This window comes from Triturus cristatus, chromosome 6, assembly GCF_964204655.1.
Source record: "Triturus cristatus chromosome 6, aTriCri1.1, whole genome shotgun sequence".
In the NCBI taxonomy this organism is placed as follows: Eukaryota; Metazoa; Chordata; class Amphibia; order Caudata; family Salamandridae; genus Triturus; species Triturus cristatus.
The window spans coordinates 1230511623-1230533378 of NC_140589.1; the positions used below are offsets into that span (position 1 = coordinate 1230511623).

The following is a 21756-nucleotide window of genomic DNA, read 5'->3' on the forward strand; positions in this document are numbered from 1 at the left end:
AATGTTACCCTCGTTTGGTTTGCAATTTACCCAGTATGGCATTAGCTCCCTTAATGTGGGAATACTGCATGGTTCGTTTTTTTCTGAGCTGCAAAAGTGAGAATTTGCGGTATCTTGTACATATCAGTTCGTATTACTGCACTAGTTGTAGTTCTGATTTGGATACAAACTTCTCAGGATCCCACTGAGTTCGCCCTCCCACAGGATTGTGCTTATGTTTAGTTCTCCTACTATAGATGCAATTTCCTTAACAATATCATGCGTGAGGGGCAGGGAGCCCAGCCCAAAGAATCGGGGTATACCAAAAGTGAAACAACAATCTCTACCCTGTTTGCTAGAATTTGTGTGTGAAGATCTTACCATCTGGGTTTGTACGTTCAATTGGTTGATAGGCAATCCTCTCCTTAAGATCCTTATTGGTTTTATGGATTAACGTAATATCTATTTCTCCCTCTTTTGCCTCAAAGGAATCGTATAGTTGGATCAAGGGTCCAGGTTTGTACGAAGTTAACAGTCTGCCCATCTGGATTAACACTTTGCTTTCATGCTGTTCACTGCTGCATTGATGTCCTCTAAATCAATAGGGTGATTAAGGTCTTATCTTTTTTCCTATAGACAACGTGGGTAATGAATTATCTAACGGATATACTGTGCTTTCTTCTCTTGACTCAGTGTCTTTACTATAGAATTGTGCATACAATTCTGGACAGAGGTACGGTTTCTGTCGTTTATCCATCCCCATCTTTCACTTCTTAGACTTAATTACCCCCATCTAGGCTCAGTTATGATGGGTTTGAAGCTCTGTTGCTAGAATCTTGCCATATTTATTTCCCTTTTAAGTGGACGTTTGACCAGCGGCACAATAATCTGAGTTCTGGTCTGGTAATTTTTAGTGTATATATAAATCTGTTGTTTCACCCTGTTCATTTTCCCTAAACTGCTCACAGAAGTATTATTTTTACTCTGAGCTTCCATTTCTGACCGCTGTGTGCAGTCTTTCCCCCCACTATTCTGAATTCTTCTCTTCTGTGGACTAATATAGCAATAAACATACCACTGACGTTTGCTTTGAGTGTATTTCAATGTGCGGCTTTCGTCGAACCCCTCCCCCCCACCGATTATTTAGTTAAAAAATATTTCAATGGCCTTTTAGAGGTGTCTCTACATCATGATCAAAAAACATGTGTGTGTACCCGCATATATGTTCTAATTCTGCTATTGAAGGCGCCAACACAAAGTGTGATATATTTTGACACATCCACCACCGCAAATGTTGCAAGGAACCTTCTCCACCACTTACCTTTAGCGAAATCAGACCCTAAATCTGGAAATACTATTAGGAATGGATGTCCTTTATTGGGCACGTATATGTAAACAAACAATTATTTTTCCTTGCATGATGTATTTACAATTAAGCATACAAGCCAACATTTTAAAAGAGTAAAGTGGATGATATTGAAATGTATTTTCTCCATTGACCTCTATTGGAGCATAGGCCATTTCAGGCAGGAGGCAGCTGAAATAAAGCCATTATTGGCTTGAAAAAAAATCAGGTGTCTTCCACCTGAATCGGGTCTATTGGCATGTATCAATCGGTATTCTTTTTTCCCCCCTTACTCATGTGATCGATGTCTGTTTTCAAAATGAGATAGTTACGCTCTCCTTTATAGAAGTGGTTGAGGCAGAGAACTCTGTGGCATAGTCAAGATGCTGCGTTTGAGCTGTCTTTCTGAATAAGGTGTGTCTCCCAAATGAACAAGCTTAAGATACTTCGGGCCAAAAGTACTAAGCATTTTAACAGCCACAAATGTTCTAATTTGGCATTTCCAACCATTTCTATGCTTTTTCTTATCTACTATCCTCGTTTTTTAGGAGCCAGAAAAACGTTTAAAATGGGATTACAAATGGATACACAGTCAGCATCTGAAGGGGCAAATCTTAATGTACCTTGTTTCAGTTCAGCAGCAACAAAAAAAAGAAAAGTGCAAAAAAAAAAAAAAAAAGATATGTGCGTTCTGCCCCAGTGTAGGTGTGTGTGTTAAACTTGCAGGACACAAGTTCAAATACAGAGAGGGATTAATCAAGCAAACATCGACCCAGTAGATATTAAACCAGTTCCTTCAAGTTGGGAACTAATACTACAACGGCCTAGGCACCTAGATACTAATGAGTTTGTAGAGTGCACTAAAAACTGGTAATTTCCCATTATTATAAATATTAGTAGAACGTATACGATAAATTGACAGTGATTGGTCAAATTTACACAGATTTTTTTTTTTTTTTACAGAACTCACCCTTAGGACATGGAGTTGACAATGGATTTAGCGGCTGCAGTTCCGTCAGTATTTGGTTGATCAGATTTCTGCACAACTGGAAATTTGGAACTGATGCTGTTCACCTCAAAGGCACTTGTGTGAACTTACCTACTTTCCTTGATCCCAAGAGGCATCATAACACTGGGATGCCCTCCTGGGACCCTCTGTATTGGATGCGGACTACATTCATTACGAGGAAGGGGAGGATACAGAATGAAGCACATCTTTCTGCTTTTCCATCAGAATTTCAAAGGGACTAAGTGAAAAAGAATGTCAGAGTGCGAAAACAAGCACTATTTTTAGTCTTCATATTGCATCAATTATCGATCAAAGAATGGATCGGCTGACTGAAGCCCTTTATTCAGAACATTCGCAGAGCTGTGAAGAGGCGGGATATGCCAGACTGATCACGCACTCCTTCTTCAGAGGCAGTATGATTGTCACTTCTCAGCCCATTAAAATACTTGTTATGGAGCAACAGCACCACAAAGCGCTAGAATCAAAGGCACCATGGAAACGGGTAACCTAGACGCATTCCCTTCCAGGGTATAAATGTAACAAGTTCCAGTGCACTTTTCAACCCATGAATGGAACTCCTCGACCCTATTACACATAGGGCGCACTTTCTCTGTTTGTGCCAAGGCGCACCTTAAAACTGGTGTGCCGGGCATAAACAGAGAAAGTGTGCCCTAAATTACATTGAATGTGCTACCCCTAGGGCAGCTGCAAAGTCATGCTGACCTGGGGGCAGTGCATTCAAGGGATAAGCAGAGCAGCTTTGAAGCAGCTGCTCCGTGTTTCACGGTGCAGGCGGCAAACCGCCTGCAATTTTAAGAGAGAGATCCTCTTACAGGCGGGTGCAGTGAGTCACTGCATCTGCCTGCAAGGGGATGTCTGGGGGTCCATTGGACCCCCTTTAACCACCTCTAGAGGGATGCCATGAGGAGATGCACTGTCAGTATGCACCCTAACAGCTTGTTTGCCTCTGCACCTGCGTCTATACTTAGGCGCAAGTGTAGAGGCAAATGGAGTCCCTAATTTACATGGGGCCACGCCCCCATGCAAATGAGGGAACACCCTCTGGTGATGGTGCTGGTAATATATGTGCACCAACGCTATCTGTATTACGGAAAGGGCACCAAAGTGCCCTGGTGGCGCGCAAAGCAGGCCGACATGCAGATTGTGCCCCCCGAGGCACTTTCCATAATAGGGCCCCTCATGGATCTCACAGTGGTGGCACCCACTTAGCTGACCTGGAACAAGCTCAGCCAGAGAGAGGAGATGTAGTAGCTTCATTTTTTTCTTCTTTCCTTCCCTCTCTGAACCGTTCAGGTCCTTTCTTGAACATTGTGACTTTCCGCTCTGCTACCCATGGTGTCCTCACCACCACGGCCAGTAACTGCTTTATTGAATGTTTGGGTGTGTGTATGTATAAATGTAAGTGTATTTTGCAGTGAATGGGTGTATACAAATGCTTGTGTGTGCTTGTGAATGGTTGTGTGTGTGCATGTGCTCGTGAACGGAAGGGTGTGGGAGTGTGTTCATGCATATGCCCAAACTAACACTCCTCCAAATTACCAGCCAACACCAAGATCTCCTATCCGATGTAATCTCAGTACAACAAAATATGTATGAATCACAGCTGCCCTTGTGTGTGTCCACTATTGTTGACACCAGCTGCTCTGCTAAAAAAAGTACTTTTGAAACGCAACTGGCCCTCGTCTCTGCTTTTTGCACCCCTCAGCACTTTGGTATAACAGAAGGGACAGCAAACACTTCTTTGGCCGGATCATGCCTGCACAAAATCTGTGCAAGGCAATCCCATGGTTCCTGGTTTGCATAGGGTAAGACTCTTTGAAATAGAAATAATACTTTTTCCATTGTACCCTTGCAGCACAACAGAGGCAGGCTCAAAGGCAAAGAAGTTGTTGAAAGGAGTACCGATTGTGAGCCACATAGAAACCATGCGCACAGTAAGTGTGCCTTAGAGTGTGATCCTTATAAGGAGGTTACCGCCAGACACTGCACAGTGCTTAATTTGTGCTGGTGGTTTCCGGTGCTTAGCAGCAGCACCTTTTTATCAGGGCCGGGTCTACACTGCCAACTTACATCGATGACGCAACTGCACTGCAGTCTGCACGTCATGTGTCAAAGTAAATTAAATATAATTGCCTTCCTGCTGTGTTGTTCACACTCCGTTACACACAGTCTCCAGAGTCCTTCGGTGAAGAAGAAGAAGAGTGTTGCTATGTAGTGCTGCTGAGAGAGCGCAGCAAGCCCAATAATAAATCCATATCTGGAAAAAATGGCGGGCGCTAGGTAGAGCGGCTCGCACGCTCCTACCAGCCTCCTGCGATCTCCGCGCTGCTATGCCGACAAACTTACGGTTCATGTAAGAGAGTAAGGTTTCAAGGGCTTATCAAGCATTCATTAACCTCATTCCCGTTACCGTTTTTGCAGTAAATGTGTAAACCGGCGATCTCATCCGTCTCTGCTCCAGCTCCGGCTCCCGTCCTTCTTCCGAACTGGGGGCGAGCAGCCGTGGAGTTTAAACGCGGCCGTGCGGCCGCTGCTCGCGGGGCACACACCGCGTCTTCTCTCGGCGGAAGAACAGGGGGAGAGATCCCGACGCCGAGGGACACTGTGCTGCGAAGGTTTCGCCCTGCCATTAACACATCGGAACTGGAGACAGAGCAAGTGGCGGCAGACTTGGCAGACTTGGAGGCGTCGGGGGACCAGGAAGTTTCTGCTCCAGGTGAAAGTAAGGCATCCGATTATACCAGGGGGCAGAATGAGTCAGAAATTAATAAAAGCAACAATAATAACTTTAACTCTAGTCTAGGTGCTACAAGAAGCAAGACGAGGAGTCGGGACAAGGAGCTTAGGCTGGATCACAGTAAACTACAACTCCCAGAGTGCATCTTGGGGGGGGCCCCAAAGTCAAGGCTGGAACGTAAAAAAAGTTTGGGCGAGTCTAAGGGGGGTCCCACCAAAGAAGTTAATAAACATACTAGACAGAAAAAGGCGAAAAATAGGAATTTGAACGCTCCAGGGGATATAGCTCCCTCATTGCGTGCATATTTTAAAACGCTACCCCAGGTATTGAAGATCACGCAGGATATGGCCGCATCCAGGGGAGAAATTTCTCAAGTTAAGAAACAACAGCTCACACTAAACGCCACCCCAAGTTTAATCTCCTCTCCCAGTCTCCTTACTAACGTGGCGATGTCTGAGGGCTCCCCAGAAAACACTTCGCCAGATTTGGTTGTGGTCACGGCCGTGGTGACTGCAGAAACTACTATTCCAAATGATCCCTCTAATCAACAAACTAAGTTGCTAAATGGAGGGGTATTAAACCCAACTGTGCTAGAAAAAGCGACGTTGGAAGAGGCTGAGGAGGCAGTAGAGGTAGTAGATAGGGGTCGGGAAGCTCCGGGGTTGGGCAATACTCTTGAGGCCCTAGTTAGCTCTATTAATGCAATGAGGGAAGAGATCCGACATGACTTTGCAGTTTCAAAGTCAAATCAGAACGACATAAGAGAGACTTGTGAGCTATTAGGCCAAAAGGTGGAAGGGTTATGTGAAAGAACTGGTATATTGGAAAGCTATGTAGGTCTTTTAACAACTGACCTGGAGGTTGCCAGGTCCAAAATACATACCCTTCAAAGAGACGGGGATTACATGAGAGAGAGGGTCGAGGTTTTGGAAAACCATTCTAGGCGTAACAATATTCGACTTCTAAAAATTCCTGAAGGTAAAGAAGGTTCGGACCTTAAAAGCTTTATTATACAGTCTTTGAAGGAGTCCCTAAATCTTACCGAAACAACAGAGGAGTTAGATAAGGACATCCAGCGAGTACATAGAGATCCTTTTCGACTGAATCCAGCAAGATCTAAACCCAGGAAGATTTTAGTCAACTTTTTGACTTATGCACTCAAGGAAAAGATCCTAAACCTTGCTCTGAAAACTAGATCGTTGAAGTGTTCAGATTTTTCCTTTGAGGTACGCTCTGACCTCTCTAAAGCTACATTAGACAGACAGTGGGAGCTGGGGCAACGAATGGACAAATTCAGGTCCTTAGGTGCCACTGTACAGATGAGGTTTCCAGCATTCTTACGGATCATGCACAACAACAAGATGCACAATATTCGCTCTATTCAAGATGCTGACGACCTACTTGATTCCATTCGGAAACAGGACCAGACCACAAAGTAATCGAAGGCGACCGTCTCCGCACTGCCTGTCTGAGTTCTCATGCGCTCTGGGTAGTTGTTTGCCCTTGAACTTTGCCCCCTCTTCTCTGTGCAGTATAGGATGACCCTGTTAACACAATGTCATTAAATTTTTTGACACGCAGGAATTATAAGCCCAATATAAAAAAAAAAAAAAAAAAAAAAATATGTATATATATATAAATAATTGTGTTTTCACACTTTCTCTTCTTCCTTTTTACACTCTTTATGGGTCATCCTTTCTATACCCATAACACTATATACTATAGCAGCGGGGGGTTGACGGGTAAGGCTGTGGGTGGGCGTAAAGCTGGCCAGAGATCAGGCTAGTTTAGGTAGGGGAAGGTTTTCCAGGGGGGTGGTGGGGGGGTGCTGGTGGGTGGGTAAGCTATTGCATAAAAAAACAAAACTCATTTGTCTATCTTTTCTACTTCTTCAAGCACATTTTTTCATAACCAGGATTCTCCAATGCGTTAAGGGTAAAATGTCACTATATGGGGGACCAAAGAAGGAGAGAGTCGTGATAGTTTATATAGTATGTCACTAATACACTATATCTCCTGGAACGTTAATGGTCTGCGAGTGAGAGGCAGACGAGACTGCGTTCTACAGTATCTGAGGGACTCTCAGGCGCAGGTCATAGTTCTTCAGGAGACGCATCTTCTTAAATCAGAGGCCACTGCCTTGTTAAAAAAACATAAGTGGGTCGACAAATTCTGCTCAACAGACCATAATGCCAATATCAGGGGGGTTATATTCATTTTTAAAAAATCTGCTAAAGCACAAATTTTGGAATATAAAGAGGATCATTCGGGGAGATGGTTATTAGTGAGAGTCTCACTGGATGCCCAGATTTATACCTTAGTCGGCTACTATGGCCCAAACTCTGACGATCCCTCATATCTGGACGCAATTAGGAACCATTTAGTTCTAGTTCAGGACCCAGTGATCTGGGTGGGGGACTTTAACATCGTTCTTAACCCCAGACTGGATAAATCTGTTAAATCTAGACCCTGTAGCTCCGTCAAATCTAGGTATACCCTCGTAACTATTATGACACAACTCGGTTTGGCGGACATATGGCGAGAAAGAGCGGGTAATAAGTTAGGAGTTTCTTTTCGGAACAGTCACTTTAAACATAAGTCTAGGATCGACTATGCGTTTTTTAGCTACTGTTTAAGGGACTCTATACTCATGATAGACTATTTACCTTCGCATCTGTCAGACCACTCCGCTCTAGAATTCTCTTTTAAACTTGAAAATACTATTAGTCATCCATCCTGGTCCTTTGATCGGACCCTCCTACTTGAAGATGATGAGGTGAAGTTCTTGGCAACAGAGTCCTCAGTATTTTTTGACATTAACAAAGTTTCGGCAGGTTTGGTAGTGGTCTGGGAGACTTTCAAGGCCTTTTTAAGAGGTCAGATTACCAACAGAGCTTCTTTCAGGCGTAAGATATATAGAGAGAGGGTGGCTAGCCTTGAGCAAGATATGAAACTCCTTGAGGCAAAGATTGACTCACCTTCAGGAACATCACAGCTACAGGATAAATTGGTCGAACTAAAGTCACAATTGAATAATATCCTACAGGAGAGAGTAAATAAAAGATGGGAAGTATTTAAGACTTCCCAATTTGAATTCGGTGAAGCTGCAGGGAAACTGCTAGCCTGGAAAATCAAAACCGATCAAGCTCTCAAATTCATTAAAGAAATTAGGATAGAAGGTGAGGCAGAGACAAGATCTACCAAACTAGACATAGGCAGAGCCTTCTTTGACTTTTTTGAAGACATATATAGGGAGGTTCTCCCTAACGACCAGCAGGCAAGAGACAGTTGGCTGAAAACTATCACGCTCCCAACTCTGTCGACAACACAAAGCAAGGCCTTGGAGTCTGAGATCACAGAGGCTGAGGTGATCAAAGCTATCAGACACCAAAAAAAAGGGAAGGCGGCTGGGCCTGATGGTCTTCCGGGGGAGATTTATAGATCTTTGGAAATTGTCATAGCTCCTTTTTTGACGACCCTATTTAATGCCATCTTAATAGAGGGTGAGTTTCCACCTAAATCTTGGGGGGAGGCTACAATCGTGCTTATTCCAAAGCCTGGAAAATCTCCCCTGGACTGCGGGTCATATAGACCAATATCATTATTAAATAATGACTATAAAATCTTTACAACAATTATGGCGGCTAGATTGGCCAGTGTTATGGGCGCTATAATTCATCAGGATCAAAAAGGTTTTATCAAAGGCCGACAACTATCCGATTTAACACACCAACTGATAGGAGCCATAGACATCGCCTCTGCTTTCTCCATACCTTTGGCCACCCTAACCTTAGATGCAACTAAGGCTTTTGATAGAGTCAACTGGCTCTATCTTTCTGATGTACTAAAAAAATTTAACTGTGAGATTGGCTTTTGCAGAATGATAAAGCAGCTTTACGCTGCCCCTTCGGCTAGATTGCTGATTAATGGGGTCTTGACAGAAGCTTTTGAGATAACTAGAGGTACGAGGCAGGGCTGCCCGCTCTCCCCCCTCCTTTTTAACTTATATATAGAACCATTTGCCCAGCTTTTGCGGGAGGAGCCTAATATTTCATCTTTTAGCTTTGGAGGATGGGAAAGGCGGGTAGCACTCTATGCGGATGATATTTTGATTCTTACATCTGACCCAGTTAAGGCATTTCCTGTAGTTATCAAACGGGCAGAAGAGTTCGGTCTTATCTCTGGGTATGATATTAATTCAAGTAAGAGCGAAATAATGGTCTGGAACCTTCCCGATATACAGCTGGGGGTAAACATCTCCACATCTATGCGATATCTCGGCATAAGAGTGACCCAAGAATTGGATAGCATTGGGCATTCCAACTTGAATAAAATTTATACTGAGAGTAAAAAGCTTTTAAAATCTTGGACTCATTTGCCTCTCTCCATAATTGGAAGGGTAAACCTCGTAAAAATGTGTATTCTCCCTAAGTTTACGTTTATCTTTAACGCAATTCCTTTGGCATTTGAACCTAAATTAATTGAAAAATGTCAGCAAGATATAAATACTTTCATATGGAATAATAAACCGACCAGAATAGCATGGAAAAAGTTGAGGAGAAGAAGGGAGAAGGGTGGGCTCGCCTTGCCGGATCTATTGTATTACGCATGGGCATTCTTGTTGTCGCACTCCAGGATGCTTTTAAAAATGCCATCTATTCTCCATCCAGGGTCAATATATAAAGCAATGTTAATGGGGGCAGAATTAACAGCAGACGGATTTATGTTCAAATTCGGGAGTCAGAAATTTTTCAAAAAAATTAAATTAAAGATTTTGCAGTTATGGACCAAAACTTGGTCCAGCATTAGGAAGAGATTGGGGCTGTCCTACTATTCTAATTTCTCTCCAATCTGGGACTCCCCGGGTCTCCCTCCATGCCTGAATGATAGTTTGTCATCTAGTATACAACAAGCTGGTATCATTAGATGGGGTCAGCTATTTAAGGATGGGGCAGTAATAGCCTGGAATGAATTACATGACCATGTGGGGTCAGGGCTCTCCAGATTCAAATTCATCCAAATAGAAAGTTGGGCGAGATCCCAAAAACGTAGAGACCCTCACTTAGGGAAGGCTAGTATTTTGGAACAAGGGTTAGTAGATCGTCCAGGGGGTGAGAAAGAAGTAGCCATATGGTATTGGCAGCTGTTGGAGGAAAGCGACGGGGAGTTTCTCCTTCCAGACCAGCTATGGGGGGAGGTGACCGGCCTTCAGTGCGAAGATCTTTGGCTAAACTCCTTTGGACTACTCCACAGAATTGTGAAACCATCATGGCTAAAACGAAATCATTTATTCTCAGTACATCGTGCATATATAACTCCGCTGAGACTCTCCAAATTTCTCCCAGATAAAAAGTGCAACAAATGTAACTGCATCGAAGCTTGTGACGTTCATATGTTTTTGGATTGTCCAGTTATCGCTGGTTTCTGGGAAGAAGTGAAGAATACCTTGAACTCCATCTTAAACGTATCCTTGTCAATAACTCTACCACTTGTCATCTTTGGATTGGAGGATAACATTATTGGCAAAGCGAGGTCCTTCCTCTTCTATGCAATTTTGTTGGCTAGAAGGCAAATCTGTTTTCATTGGACAGAGAAAACAGCCCCATTACACTCTGGGTGGCTTTCGTCTTTATATGAAACATCTAAGGCTGACCTAAATAGATCATGTAGCAAACATAATTTGGCTTTTTGGAATCTGCTGATCAATTGGCGATAGAATCCGGGGTTTTTTGTTTTTTTTTTGGTTTTTTTTTCCCCCGGGTCCTATGATTATGCCTTCGAATACTCCCTGGACCGGGTTTTTGTCTAGGTTTACGTATGGTCCTTCAGGTTTAAAAATACCTAGATGGAGTTGGCAAAGTCCCTTTTGTGTTGGGTTAAATAGGCTACCATCTTAACACACCGCGCTTATGTGTGGTGTAGGGTGGTCGGCTCTCCCAATATTGAGGGTAAGGCAAATGAGGACAAAAAAAAAGATTTAAAAAAAATAAATAAATAAAAAAAAAATCCATATCCATGATGCAAATCAATTTGCTTTCAGTGTTGCCGGTGGGCAGGCCACTGATGGAGCTGCATTTGGTTCTATGGGGGTAAGGGCTTTGGCAGCGTGCTGTGCATAACCTTTTTCATTCCACGGACGGTGGGACCACGCCCCCGCACACATGCACTGCACGAGTCACTAGCACCAGTTAGCACGACGTTGAGGCCGGCACTTTGAAGAAGCAGCCTCTTATAGTAGGCCTCTTAATAAAAACAGTGCCACCAGCAGTAACCGCAGTAAGTAATAAAAACCAACGCCACTTTTTCTTGCGCATGGTGACGGTCCCCTGAACTGAGGTCAGGTCTTGCTGGCAGTGAAAGAGAGAGCTGCAGATAAAACTACAGTAGTATTTCACTGATAGGCTCTTCCCTGGGCTGACATCAACAAACAGAGTTTGCATTAGCACTGGGGAGATCAAATTTTCTTCAGTGGTCAGTTTCTCTCTGTGCCAGGCACACAATTTAGGGTGCACGGGGGCATGGACATGAAAAATGTGCTTGATCTGTAATAAGATCCCGATCTGCAATCAGACCCTGAAAGTTAATGTCTTTTGATTTACTCAAACTGGACCCCACTAATAGGGAATACCTTCTAATGTCCCCAGAAACAGCCAACATCTACATCTCTCTGGGTGACTTAACCGTATGAAACCAATATTTTAATGTGAAAGAATATTTAAAGGTACTTCCTGGTTAGGCATATATATGTGAAATGCTACACCACGGGTCCTCACCAGGTAACTCTTGGAAAACTGTCATCTGACTGCAGCGCGGCTGTGCAATTTTGTGCCACCTTGGGTAACTTCTGTGAAGCACACTGGACAGGCAAACAAGTACGACTACTGTATCATTAAAAACCATTAGAATAACACTTTGCTTAAATCCAGCATTTCATCATTACGACTAACTACAAAACCCTGAAGTAGGTTTTTTGGGACCGATGTACTAATACACAGGTCCAAAACATTGGTTGCAAATTGTGCATCAACTTTTTGAGATAGATTTCTGGTTTTCTAAAGTGATCTATGTGCCTATAGGTCACACTGCAACAAACTTCATTTGCGCGAATATATGTCGCAGTCTTTGATCAAAATGATGTTTGTATCATGCCAACTGTTCAATAAAGGTTTTTTTTTTCTTTTAAAGAACTTCATTCACAGAACAACCTGTCTAATGAATGCTAATTAAGCAGGTGGCAATCTGTGTCCCTCTGTGAATGGTTACACACACAGCAGTGTTAGCCCAGTAGGAACAGATGACCACTTTTGTGTTTACATTTTCAAATCAGCAATATTATTCATTTTTTTTTTTTAAAGCAGCCCATAATCCTTAAAGGAACTAGTACTGCCTTAAAAAACAAAAAAAGATTTATATATGGGAATACATCAAGAAGTACTTGGAGCGGTCTACTTGACCATTGCCTGCCTGCTCCGCCTGTGGTCGCTTAACAGGATTCACAAAGGGGAAAAAGTCGCAATCAATTTCCATCTCTTGAGATAAATTGGCAACTGAACAATGATTTGCTACTACAATGGCAGTTGTAAACCATTGATACATAGTATTACAACCTGCAATTTGGAGGGGCTGACCCTTTTACACACCTTCCTAACTGCGATTTGGAATGGATCTTAAAACCCATTTTGTGTGTTGGAAAGGCTTTTCCAAGTCACAAAATATAATTAGTAACTAGTAAGAAGGCATTTTGTGCTCACAAATCAGGTGAGTTTGCTAACTACAGGGTTTTGCAATCAGAAAATTGCTTGGTACATCTGGCATTTTGTGTTTAACAGATATAGCAAAGTCCCCTCGTATGTATCAAACCCTTAATGCAATAGGTCCTAAAAGACCTTTATCGATACTGAGTAATAGACAGATCTACCCACACAGCAATATAGTGGATTTAAACAAAGTGTGCCTATCCATGCTCAGCCAAACTAAAAATATTCATGAAACAGCGTGTTGTATACAGATAAACAGCGCTGCAGTGAGAAGAGTTGTCTGTGTCAAACATCCTTCAAAATGTACAAGATAACTGACTAACATGTGATGAACAATTTAATTTATTATATATGGGAAACATTTATACATATTCTGTTAATGAGTATTAAGTACATTATATTGATCAAAGTGCAAATAAAATACAATCCAGTGTATCTACGTTATATAGACTATGGTGTCCAGACTTATGATTACCAGTCAGGGGATCAAGGTGCAAGAGACAGAGAAACCACATTGGCCAACAATCGAGAAGAAGTCCCTACTGCAATGGATACATCTCAGCAATCAGCCCTAATTTTCTTCATCATCTTAGCAAACTAGCACACAATTGTCCACACAGTACACCTGCAGAGACTTCAGGTCTGGGCAGATTCTCCATTAGACTAGACCCGAGCTCAGCATCTTTACTGCTACCATGAAACTTATACAAGAGCCTCCTAGATAGGTCCTTGGACAACACGGTGTACACTTTCAAAGGTATGCTGACAATACCCAGATACACATTCAACTGGATGAGTTTCAGAGGTTCGGAAAATATTCACACATCGACTTCGCGATGTGTAAAACTACATGTAAGAAAATCTTCCTTTGTTTGAATGAAACAATAACTGATATCCTTGTGTTTATGGTACACAACAAAATTCAATCTCTTTTCAGTGGTCACAATCTCCTTCGAGCGGGAAGTTCATCACTCACGTCCATAAATACAACAAACATGGAGTTGTGTTTGATGATTATGTGTTAATGTTAATCCAAGTTCTGTGAACAATAGCATATATTTAGAATTGATTTTTGCTTCACAAGCTCCTGCTCTTAGTTACAAGCACCAGTTGAGAATAACAAGATTCTTGTAATTGGCAAGGTTGGAATACTGTTGCAATGTATATTCAGGACTTCCAAAAAACAGATTGGGAAAATGCAACTACGTCAGGATTATGCAGTTAGAATATGTCTAAACTTCTACAAGCGTGAACATGTAAAGCCAGCGCCGACAACACTTTACTGGCTGCAAGCGGAAAATACATTTAAGTTTAAAGGGAACATACGGTGAATTAGGTCATGCTAGGTCTCAAACCTGCAGCAAACATACTCAAACAAGCATTGTAGAATGCCCATTATTAGTGATTGTTAGAAATGCAGGACTTGCAAATAGAAACGTTTTTAATTTACACTGGGTGACCCCTTTACAGCTCTCACTAGGTTGCATAAAGCTGACTGGCAAACAACACTGGGTAAACGGAAAAAACTCCCCCTCCACTACATTCCAATCAGGAGTTCCCAGTCAACGAAACCCCATCACATTACCCAACAGATGTCAAGCGGCTAAAACATGGAGGCAAATCCCCAGCTGTTCCAACTTTGTGCACTTCAGCAAGCTCCTAAGAGATAGGCTAGCCTTTGCCTGGATATCAGGATTGATTGGAGGAGGTGAGGAAAAACATAGACGGGCTATAAACTGTAAATTGTTAGACTCAAACTACTCCATAATAATGACTTACATTTTTAACTGTTCCGTTCTCTAAAGTTAATGCAGAGCACTATATAAACCTTCGAAATAAATAACTTTAGAATAAGTGGGATCACTTCTCTTGAACCTGAATGAGCACTTTGGGCCCGATGTACGGCCATTTTTGCATGCGCAAACGGGTTTGTGAACCCTATTTTGTGAGTTGCAATTTTCTGCGACTCGCAAAATAGGGTTTCGCGACAAGCTATTAAGAAGGGGCGTTCGCTTCCTAATAGCGAGTGCAACCCTATGTAAGAATCTTTTGTGTCCGCAATTGTGCAAAACACTCCCAAAATACCACCCTCTACAAGAGGATGGTAATGGGGTCGCAAAAAGAAGGGGTCCCCAGGGAACCCCTACCCCTTTCCAAATGCAGGGGAAAATATTTTTTAAGGGCAGGCAGTGGTCCAGGGACCACTGCCTGACCTTAAAAAATGAAACAAACACGTTTTAATTATTTTTTTTAAATGGGCTGCATTTGTTTTTTAAAACTGCTTTATTTAAAAGCAGTCCCAGACATGGTGATCTGCTGAGCCCAGCAGGCCACCATACCTGGGAGGGCCTGCCATTCCCAATGGGGTCGCAAATTGCGAGAGGCTCATTAATATTCATGAGCCTCTCTATTTGCGACCCCATTGGGAATCGCTAACAGTGTGTTACACACTGTTGTACATCCAAAATTGCGCCTTGCAAATTGCGAGTCACAAAAGACTCACAATTTGCGAGGCACAATTCTGGCTGTCGTACATCTGGCCCTTTATACCTAAAACAGGAAATTGATAAGAAAACACATGGAAACAAGTAAATCTTACTGAAACAATTACCCACTTTTCCGCAGGCTTTTTGCGATTGCAGCTGGTCAAATTCTAACAGAGTCTTCCAGTCTTGTCTTTTAATAGAATAAAAAACTTCTTCATACGTCAGATCAATTCGATAATTGAAGTCACCACACCAGAAGACGTAATCATGGGAAAATATATTTCTGCCCTGTTTCGGATAAAAAAACAAACATTGAATTAAAATGAAAATTATAATTTCTAAAGCTTTTCATTTCACAGCCCATCTTTCATATTTTTAGATATACTATCGTTTTGACACTGTGCTCAACAGGAGAAAAAAAAGTTTAAAAGTGATTTCTATATTCAGATTCACTTATTTTGGGGGACCCATTTAGAGCCCACTTCAACAATTAAGCATGGCATTTCTTAAAAAGAGTGCTAGGTCTACCTGGTTAATGCCTCTTTGAATTCTGCCTCCCTTATTTAATTGACTGCATAGCATATGCTTGGGGTCTGCACCGTTGTTAAGCCAGATCAAAGATGTCATCCAGGAAATCAGGGTAATACCATGAAAGTTGATATGTCAAGGATACAATGAAGGAAGCATTCAGGGTAATGTGAACTCTGATGATGCACTCTTGAATAATGAATACACAGTATATGTTATTTTGGGCAGGTGAATTTAGTTGGGTGCACTAATTCTCCCCCCAACCTCCTCAGGTCTGTTTTTGCAGAGTAGTTTGAAGCCTGGTGGGGCAGTCCATGTAGCCTGGTAATAAAGTTGAAGCTGATTCACACCTCAATGAGGCCATGTTGAGGTTACTTATGGTGCTCATTGTGGGTTGATGAGGACAACATTTAGTGAGGAGTGTCCTTCTTCAGGGAGAAAGAGCACCTTGGTGGTTCAGAATGGCTCCGTGCCTAAAAGGGATGTTCGAGCCATTTAGTGAGCTTGCAGTGGTATCTGGTCGCTAGGTTTTCATGGACAACACGATGTTCCCAGGGATCCATAAAACTGGCCTGACACTATATTATTTTAAATGAAAAAAGGAAATCATGTCATAAACATGCCATAATGCTAATGGATGTGTCTATAAATCAAAGGAGTAGCCAGAAAATTAAAATACCCCCCACTTGGATCCAAAGCTCTGATGGCACAAAGCAAGGGAAGCAAGTGTGCCTCAACCACTCTAGAAGAGCTCCCTTTTCTCTTTCATCCAAGCATCTATCCATTCACCCTTTCAACCTTCCATCTACCCATTGATATCCACCACTTACCCCTTTACATTCTGTCATCCATTCATTCTTTCATCCATCACTCAGTCTTTCATCATTCCATCCATCCATCCATTGGCCATTTCATCCATTCACACATTGATCATCTATGCATACATCCATCCATCCATCCATTCATCAATCATTTGACTTGGTCATCCATCAATAAACCCTTTCATTCATCAACTGATCCATCTGTCCATCCATTCATACATCCTCCCATATTTTCATTTACTTTGCCATCCATACATACTCTCAGATTTCCATTTACTCTGCAATCCTTTCACCCACCCATCCTCTGAAATATCCATTTACTCTGCCGTCCTTTCACCCACCCATCCTTCCATCCTCTCAGATTTTCATTTACTCTGCTATCTTTTCACATTCTGATCCATCCTCTCCCATTTCCATTTCCATTGCCACCCTCACCCACGCATCCATTCATTGTCTCATATTACTATTTACTCTGCCGTACTTTTATCCATTCACCCATCCATCCATCCACTCATCCATCATCTATCCATCCATCCTCTCAGATTTCCATTTACTTTGCCATCTATCCATCCTGTCAGATTTCCATTCAATCTACCAGTCTTTCACCCACTCATCCATCCATCTTTTTAGATTTCCATTTACTATGCCTTCTTTTCACCGAACCACCCATCCTCTCAAATTTCCATTAACTCTTACATCAAACCATCCTTTCAGATTTCCATTTTCTCTGTCATCCTTCCACCCACCCACCCATTCTTGGGTGTTCCATTCACTCTGCCATCCTTTCATCCACACATCAATTCTCTCAGATTTCCATTTACTCATCCATCCATCCTCTTAGATTTCCATTTACTCAGCCACCTTTTCACACAACCACTCATCCATCTTCTCAATTTTCCATTTACTTTGTCATCTTTCACCTATACCCATCCATCCACCCATCCATTCATCCAAGTAACGATCCATCCACTCAGATTTCCGTTCACTCTGCAATCCTTTCTTCAACCTATCGTCTCACCCACTCGTCCTTTTATCCACCCATCCTCTCACCCACTCAACCACCCAGCCCCCATTGTTTCACTCACTCATACTTTCACCAACTCATCCACCCATCCTTTTAACGAACCATCTTTTCATCCACGTACCCATTCTTTGACTCACTCATCCTTAAATTCATCCATACATCCTTTCCCCTCCCATCCTTTCACCCACTCGTGCATCCATTCGACTTTTGCCTTTTCTACAAATGTAGTAATTCTGAGTTCTTTAGTAATTCTGAGCTTTCATCTGGCAAGTTGCAGATAAAAGAGTAACTAAAACAGTGAAGAATGAATACTTGTGTGTCTTTAGGATTGTGTAAAATTGAGTTTCCAAGGGGAAGTTGTCTGACTTTATAGACAGATAAAAGAGTGCAATAAAAACACACACCTCAGCTGTAGCTGATAATGCAGGGGGGGAGCGCAGGCTTCACAACACCCCTGCACCCATCCATCAATTTATCGTTTTTTATTTCTATTTACTTTGGCGTACTTTCACCCACCCACCCATCCATCCTCTCAGATTTCTATTTACTTTGCTATCCATCTATCCTCTCAGATTTTCATTTACACTGCCATCAGTTCATCCATACTTCCATCCTCTGAGCTCTCCACTCTCACCCACCCCCTCAGATTTCATTTACTGTACAATCTTTTGACCCAACCATCCTCTCAAATTTCCATCTAATCTGCCATCCTTTCACCCACTCATCCATTTATCACCTGATATTTCTATTTACTCTACTGTCCATTCATCCTCTCAGATTTCCATTTACTTTGCCATTCTTCCTTCCTTCCATTCATCCATTGTCTGAGTTTTCCATTCACTCTACCATCCTTTCACCCCTCCATTGACCCATCCATCCTCTTAGATTTCCATTTACTCTGCTCTTACCCAGTCACCCATCCTCTCAATTTCCCATTTGCTCTGCAATATTTCACCCATCCACCCAACCATACGTCAATCCTCTCAGATTTCCATTCACTCTGCCATCCTTTCATCTGCCCATCCTCTCGCCACTTATCCAGATTCCACTAGGTATCCTCTCACCCACTAATCTTTTTACCCACTCATCCCCCATCCTTTCACCCACCCAGCCTGTGATAAAACAGGCCCATAAAAACCCTCCCTCGCTGTAGTTGCTAAAGCACGTGGGGGGGGGGGGGTGGGGTTGGGTTTACGACTACCCTGCTATAAATCCTACATTATGCCCCACTTGCCATGAAGTAAAATAATTAGAAACTTACCGGCGTGCCTTACCACATTGCATTCCTGTAACTTCCACCTGTTTTTCATAATGCATGTTCTATAAGGTCTCTTTTTTGACAAGTGCATATTTGCCCAGGTATTTATGCTATAATCTGCTCTGTGGAGCTCTCGTACCAGATTATGAGACTAATCATTTGAACTGCTGAGTGAGGTCACCATACGTATTTATTTGCGGACAAGAAATCCTTGACATATCACATTAGAAGCAAGACACTCTTTTTAGGTGCACATTTTTCATCAATCTATGTTTTACAGTCCACTCAAGGACCTTGAATCTTGTGGGTATTTGGTTTGTTTTTATTATTTCGCAGACTGTCGATTCCTGAGATGATAAAATGTCAGTGCACCAGTGCAAAGTATTTTATCGGATTCCTGGTGCCCCGGGCCACAGCACCCTGAGTCATGGTTTGGTGTACAGTGACCTGTACTCAGTTGACTGTGTTTTCCTGATTTTTTTAACAGCCCATCAGCTGCTGTGTTTTCCTGGAGCCACAGCCCTGCCAAGTACCAAGCATCAGGCGTGACTCATGCATGATGTGCTATACTTCCTCAGCCATGCTGTCTGGGCCCCTGAGCCTCCAGGTTGTTTAACAGTGCCCTCAGGGGTTGGGCCCTATCGGGCATGGCTAGACTGCAACCATACCTCCTTTGCAGTGGCACCTAGCTTATTCAGTCATGCATGTCCTGGTAAACACTCCCTTAACTAGGTGGCAGTTAAATTTAAAGGGAGGGGGGGAGGCGAAGTATGCTTAATCGACTTCTAGTGAGGAAATGCTTGAGTCTCATTCAGAAACACTTGTGTGTAACTTGAACGACCTCTAATAACGAATTTAGATACTGTGGTCTGCATCAGGAAATTGCTGAAAAAGGGCATGAAAATGTGAATAACATCACTTTTTTAAAATGATAACACCTATTAGTGCGTTCCCATTTTTTTTGCATGAACCGATAATCCTCCACCTCCAACCTGCCCTTCTGATGGCCAGCCTTTCTCCGACTCTTCTTGCCCAGCTTAACTCTCACCTCTGCCATGTTATCCTCCTTAGTTCCACCCATCTGTCCCAGACCTCTCTTCCCTTGTAGTGTCCCAAATCTCAATTGCCATTCCCTGTTCTTACACAGCTCTTCATTGCTTTACAGCTGGATTCACCTGGAGCCATATAGCCATCATTCTTGAATTGAGAAAAATAGACTTTAAAATGTAATTCAAAAAGAAGATACTGTCCAACATAAATGTGTCTTCCTGAGAACCACTGTGTTGTGGTAAATATGTATCTTGCTATTAAACACGCTTGTCGTGTGTGTGTGTGTTTTAACAACTTATTGGGGTTTGTATTTTTCACAATGCTGGCTGTCATGACCAGCTGGTTGTTAGTGCATATTTTGTATTAGAACATTGGAATGTTGGGAGCTCTACTGAAAACAACGGAGTGCTCCAGCCTTCTAATGGCCGGTAGAAGACCAGAGCATCAACATTCCAATGTTTAACAAAGGTCTCACGGAGCCCGAGGGGATTTCCACCCCATTGGTCTTGGTAAGGCCTTTGTTTTTACAAATTAGAACATTCTAGCCTCTAGGGGTGGAATGTTCAAATATCCTTTGAGCCCTGCGTAGAGGGACCTACCGGCCCTTAAAGGCCCGCTCACTTGTTAAAGGTCCTCGCCTTCGGATCAGGCCTTTAATGGCCGGTAGAGCCCGCTATGACAGGATCTAAGGCTATAGTGGCCAACAGGTAAGTGTCAAGGTGCACAGTCTTTAGCAGGCCCAAATAGTCTTTCTCGCCCTCACCATTGGGAAGCTGAGTTTCTGTGTGATTTCTTTGTAGTCTTCGTTCCTTTCTTTCACTTGGGATTGACCAGCAGTAAAGTGACTGCACACAAAGCAGAAGCTGGTACTGTAAAGCTGAAAGCGGATGCCCACTGCTCCTTTATTGCCAGTTTTACCTCCCATTCCTGTCTTCACGGTGTCCATCCCAACATCTCTGAAAATAAGAGAAAGACAGACGTGAAATTACAGTGTCATGATCAGAAATCATTATTGCATTAGTTTATTAAAGCAATAGAAGAAGAAAATCGGTCAGCAATAATAAGAATTTTTGTATATTACGTAGTATGATAAACAAAGCAAATAAAATAAATGAAGTACATGGGCACAAAACACATATCAGCCTATAATTCAATATTCAAGACCCCCTTAATAGTTACACCACAAACTGTCATTATTTGATATCACATTTGAGGATTATCATTAGAAAAACAAAAGTTCACAGATTATTTATAAGTCAAAATAATGTACAATAATAATGACAGACCCCAATCAGGTTGCTGTGATCTCTTTACAGAGTCAGGCCCATGTATTATGTCCCACCAGTGGTTTCCTTATTCTAAGCGACAATTAAAATACTTCTTTTTTGGGTCAGGTTGTACTCTAAATTATTAAGATCTCAAACGTGAAAAGGTCAGCTGCTGCTTTGATAATAATGACAGCTAAAGTCAATCAGAGCATTCAATTAGGGTTGCTTCAAAGAAACCACTTTTTAGTTGATTCTGCCTACCAGCAGGACTTTAGCTTCCCACTCGACAAAGTACTGAAATGGCTGGTAACTCAGCTGCAGACATAGATCTGGGTCTCTGTGTTACATCAAAGGAGCGGGGAGTTATTTCAAAGACATTTCTAATTTGCTCATGCACATTGTGAGGTAAATGCAGCAATTTCCCTGCCCTTGAATTGGTATGTTAAGCTTCCACTATCAATGACCTGTCAGCA

At 42.4% G+C, this 21756-nt stretch overlaps 1 protein-coding gene across 2 annotated transcripts in view; it reads right to left on the reverse strand.

The window, feature by feature from the left end:
• SYNJ2 (synaptojanin 2) overlaps nucleotides 1-21756 on the reverse strand; it is a 583647-nt gene that overhangs the window by 143506 nt on the left and 418385 nt on the right. For both annotated transcript variants that reach the window (XM_085612162.1, XM_085612163.1), the window contains 2 exons: nucleotides 20779-20971; nucleotides 15464-15622 (listed from right to left, as the gene is read on the reverse strand). In XM_085612162.1, coding sequence (XP_085468288.1) covers nucleotides 15464-15622; nucleotides 20779-20971 — 352 coding nt within the window. The remainder of the gene's footprint in view (nucleotides 1-15463; nucleotides 15623-20778; nucleotides 20972-21756) is intronic.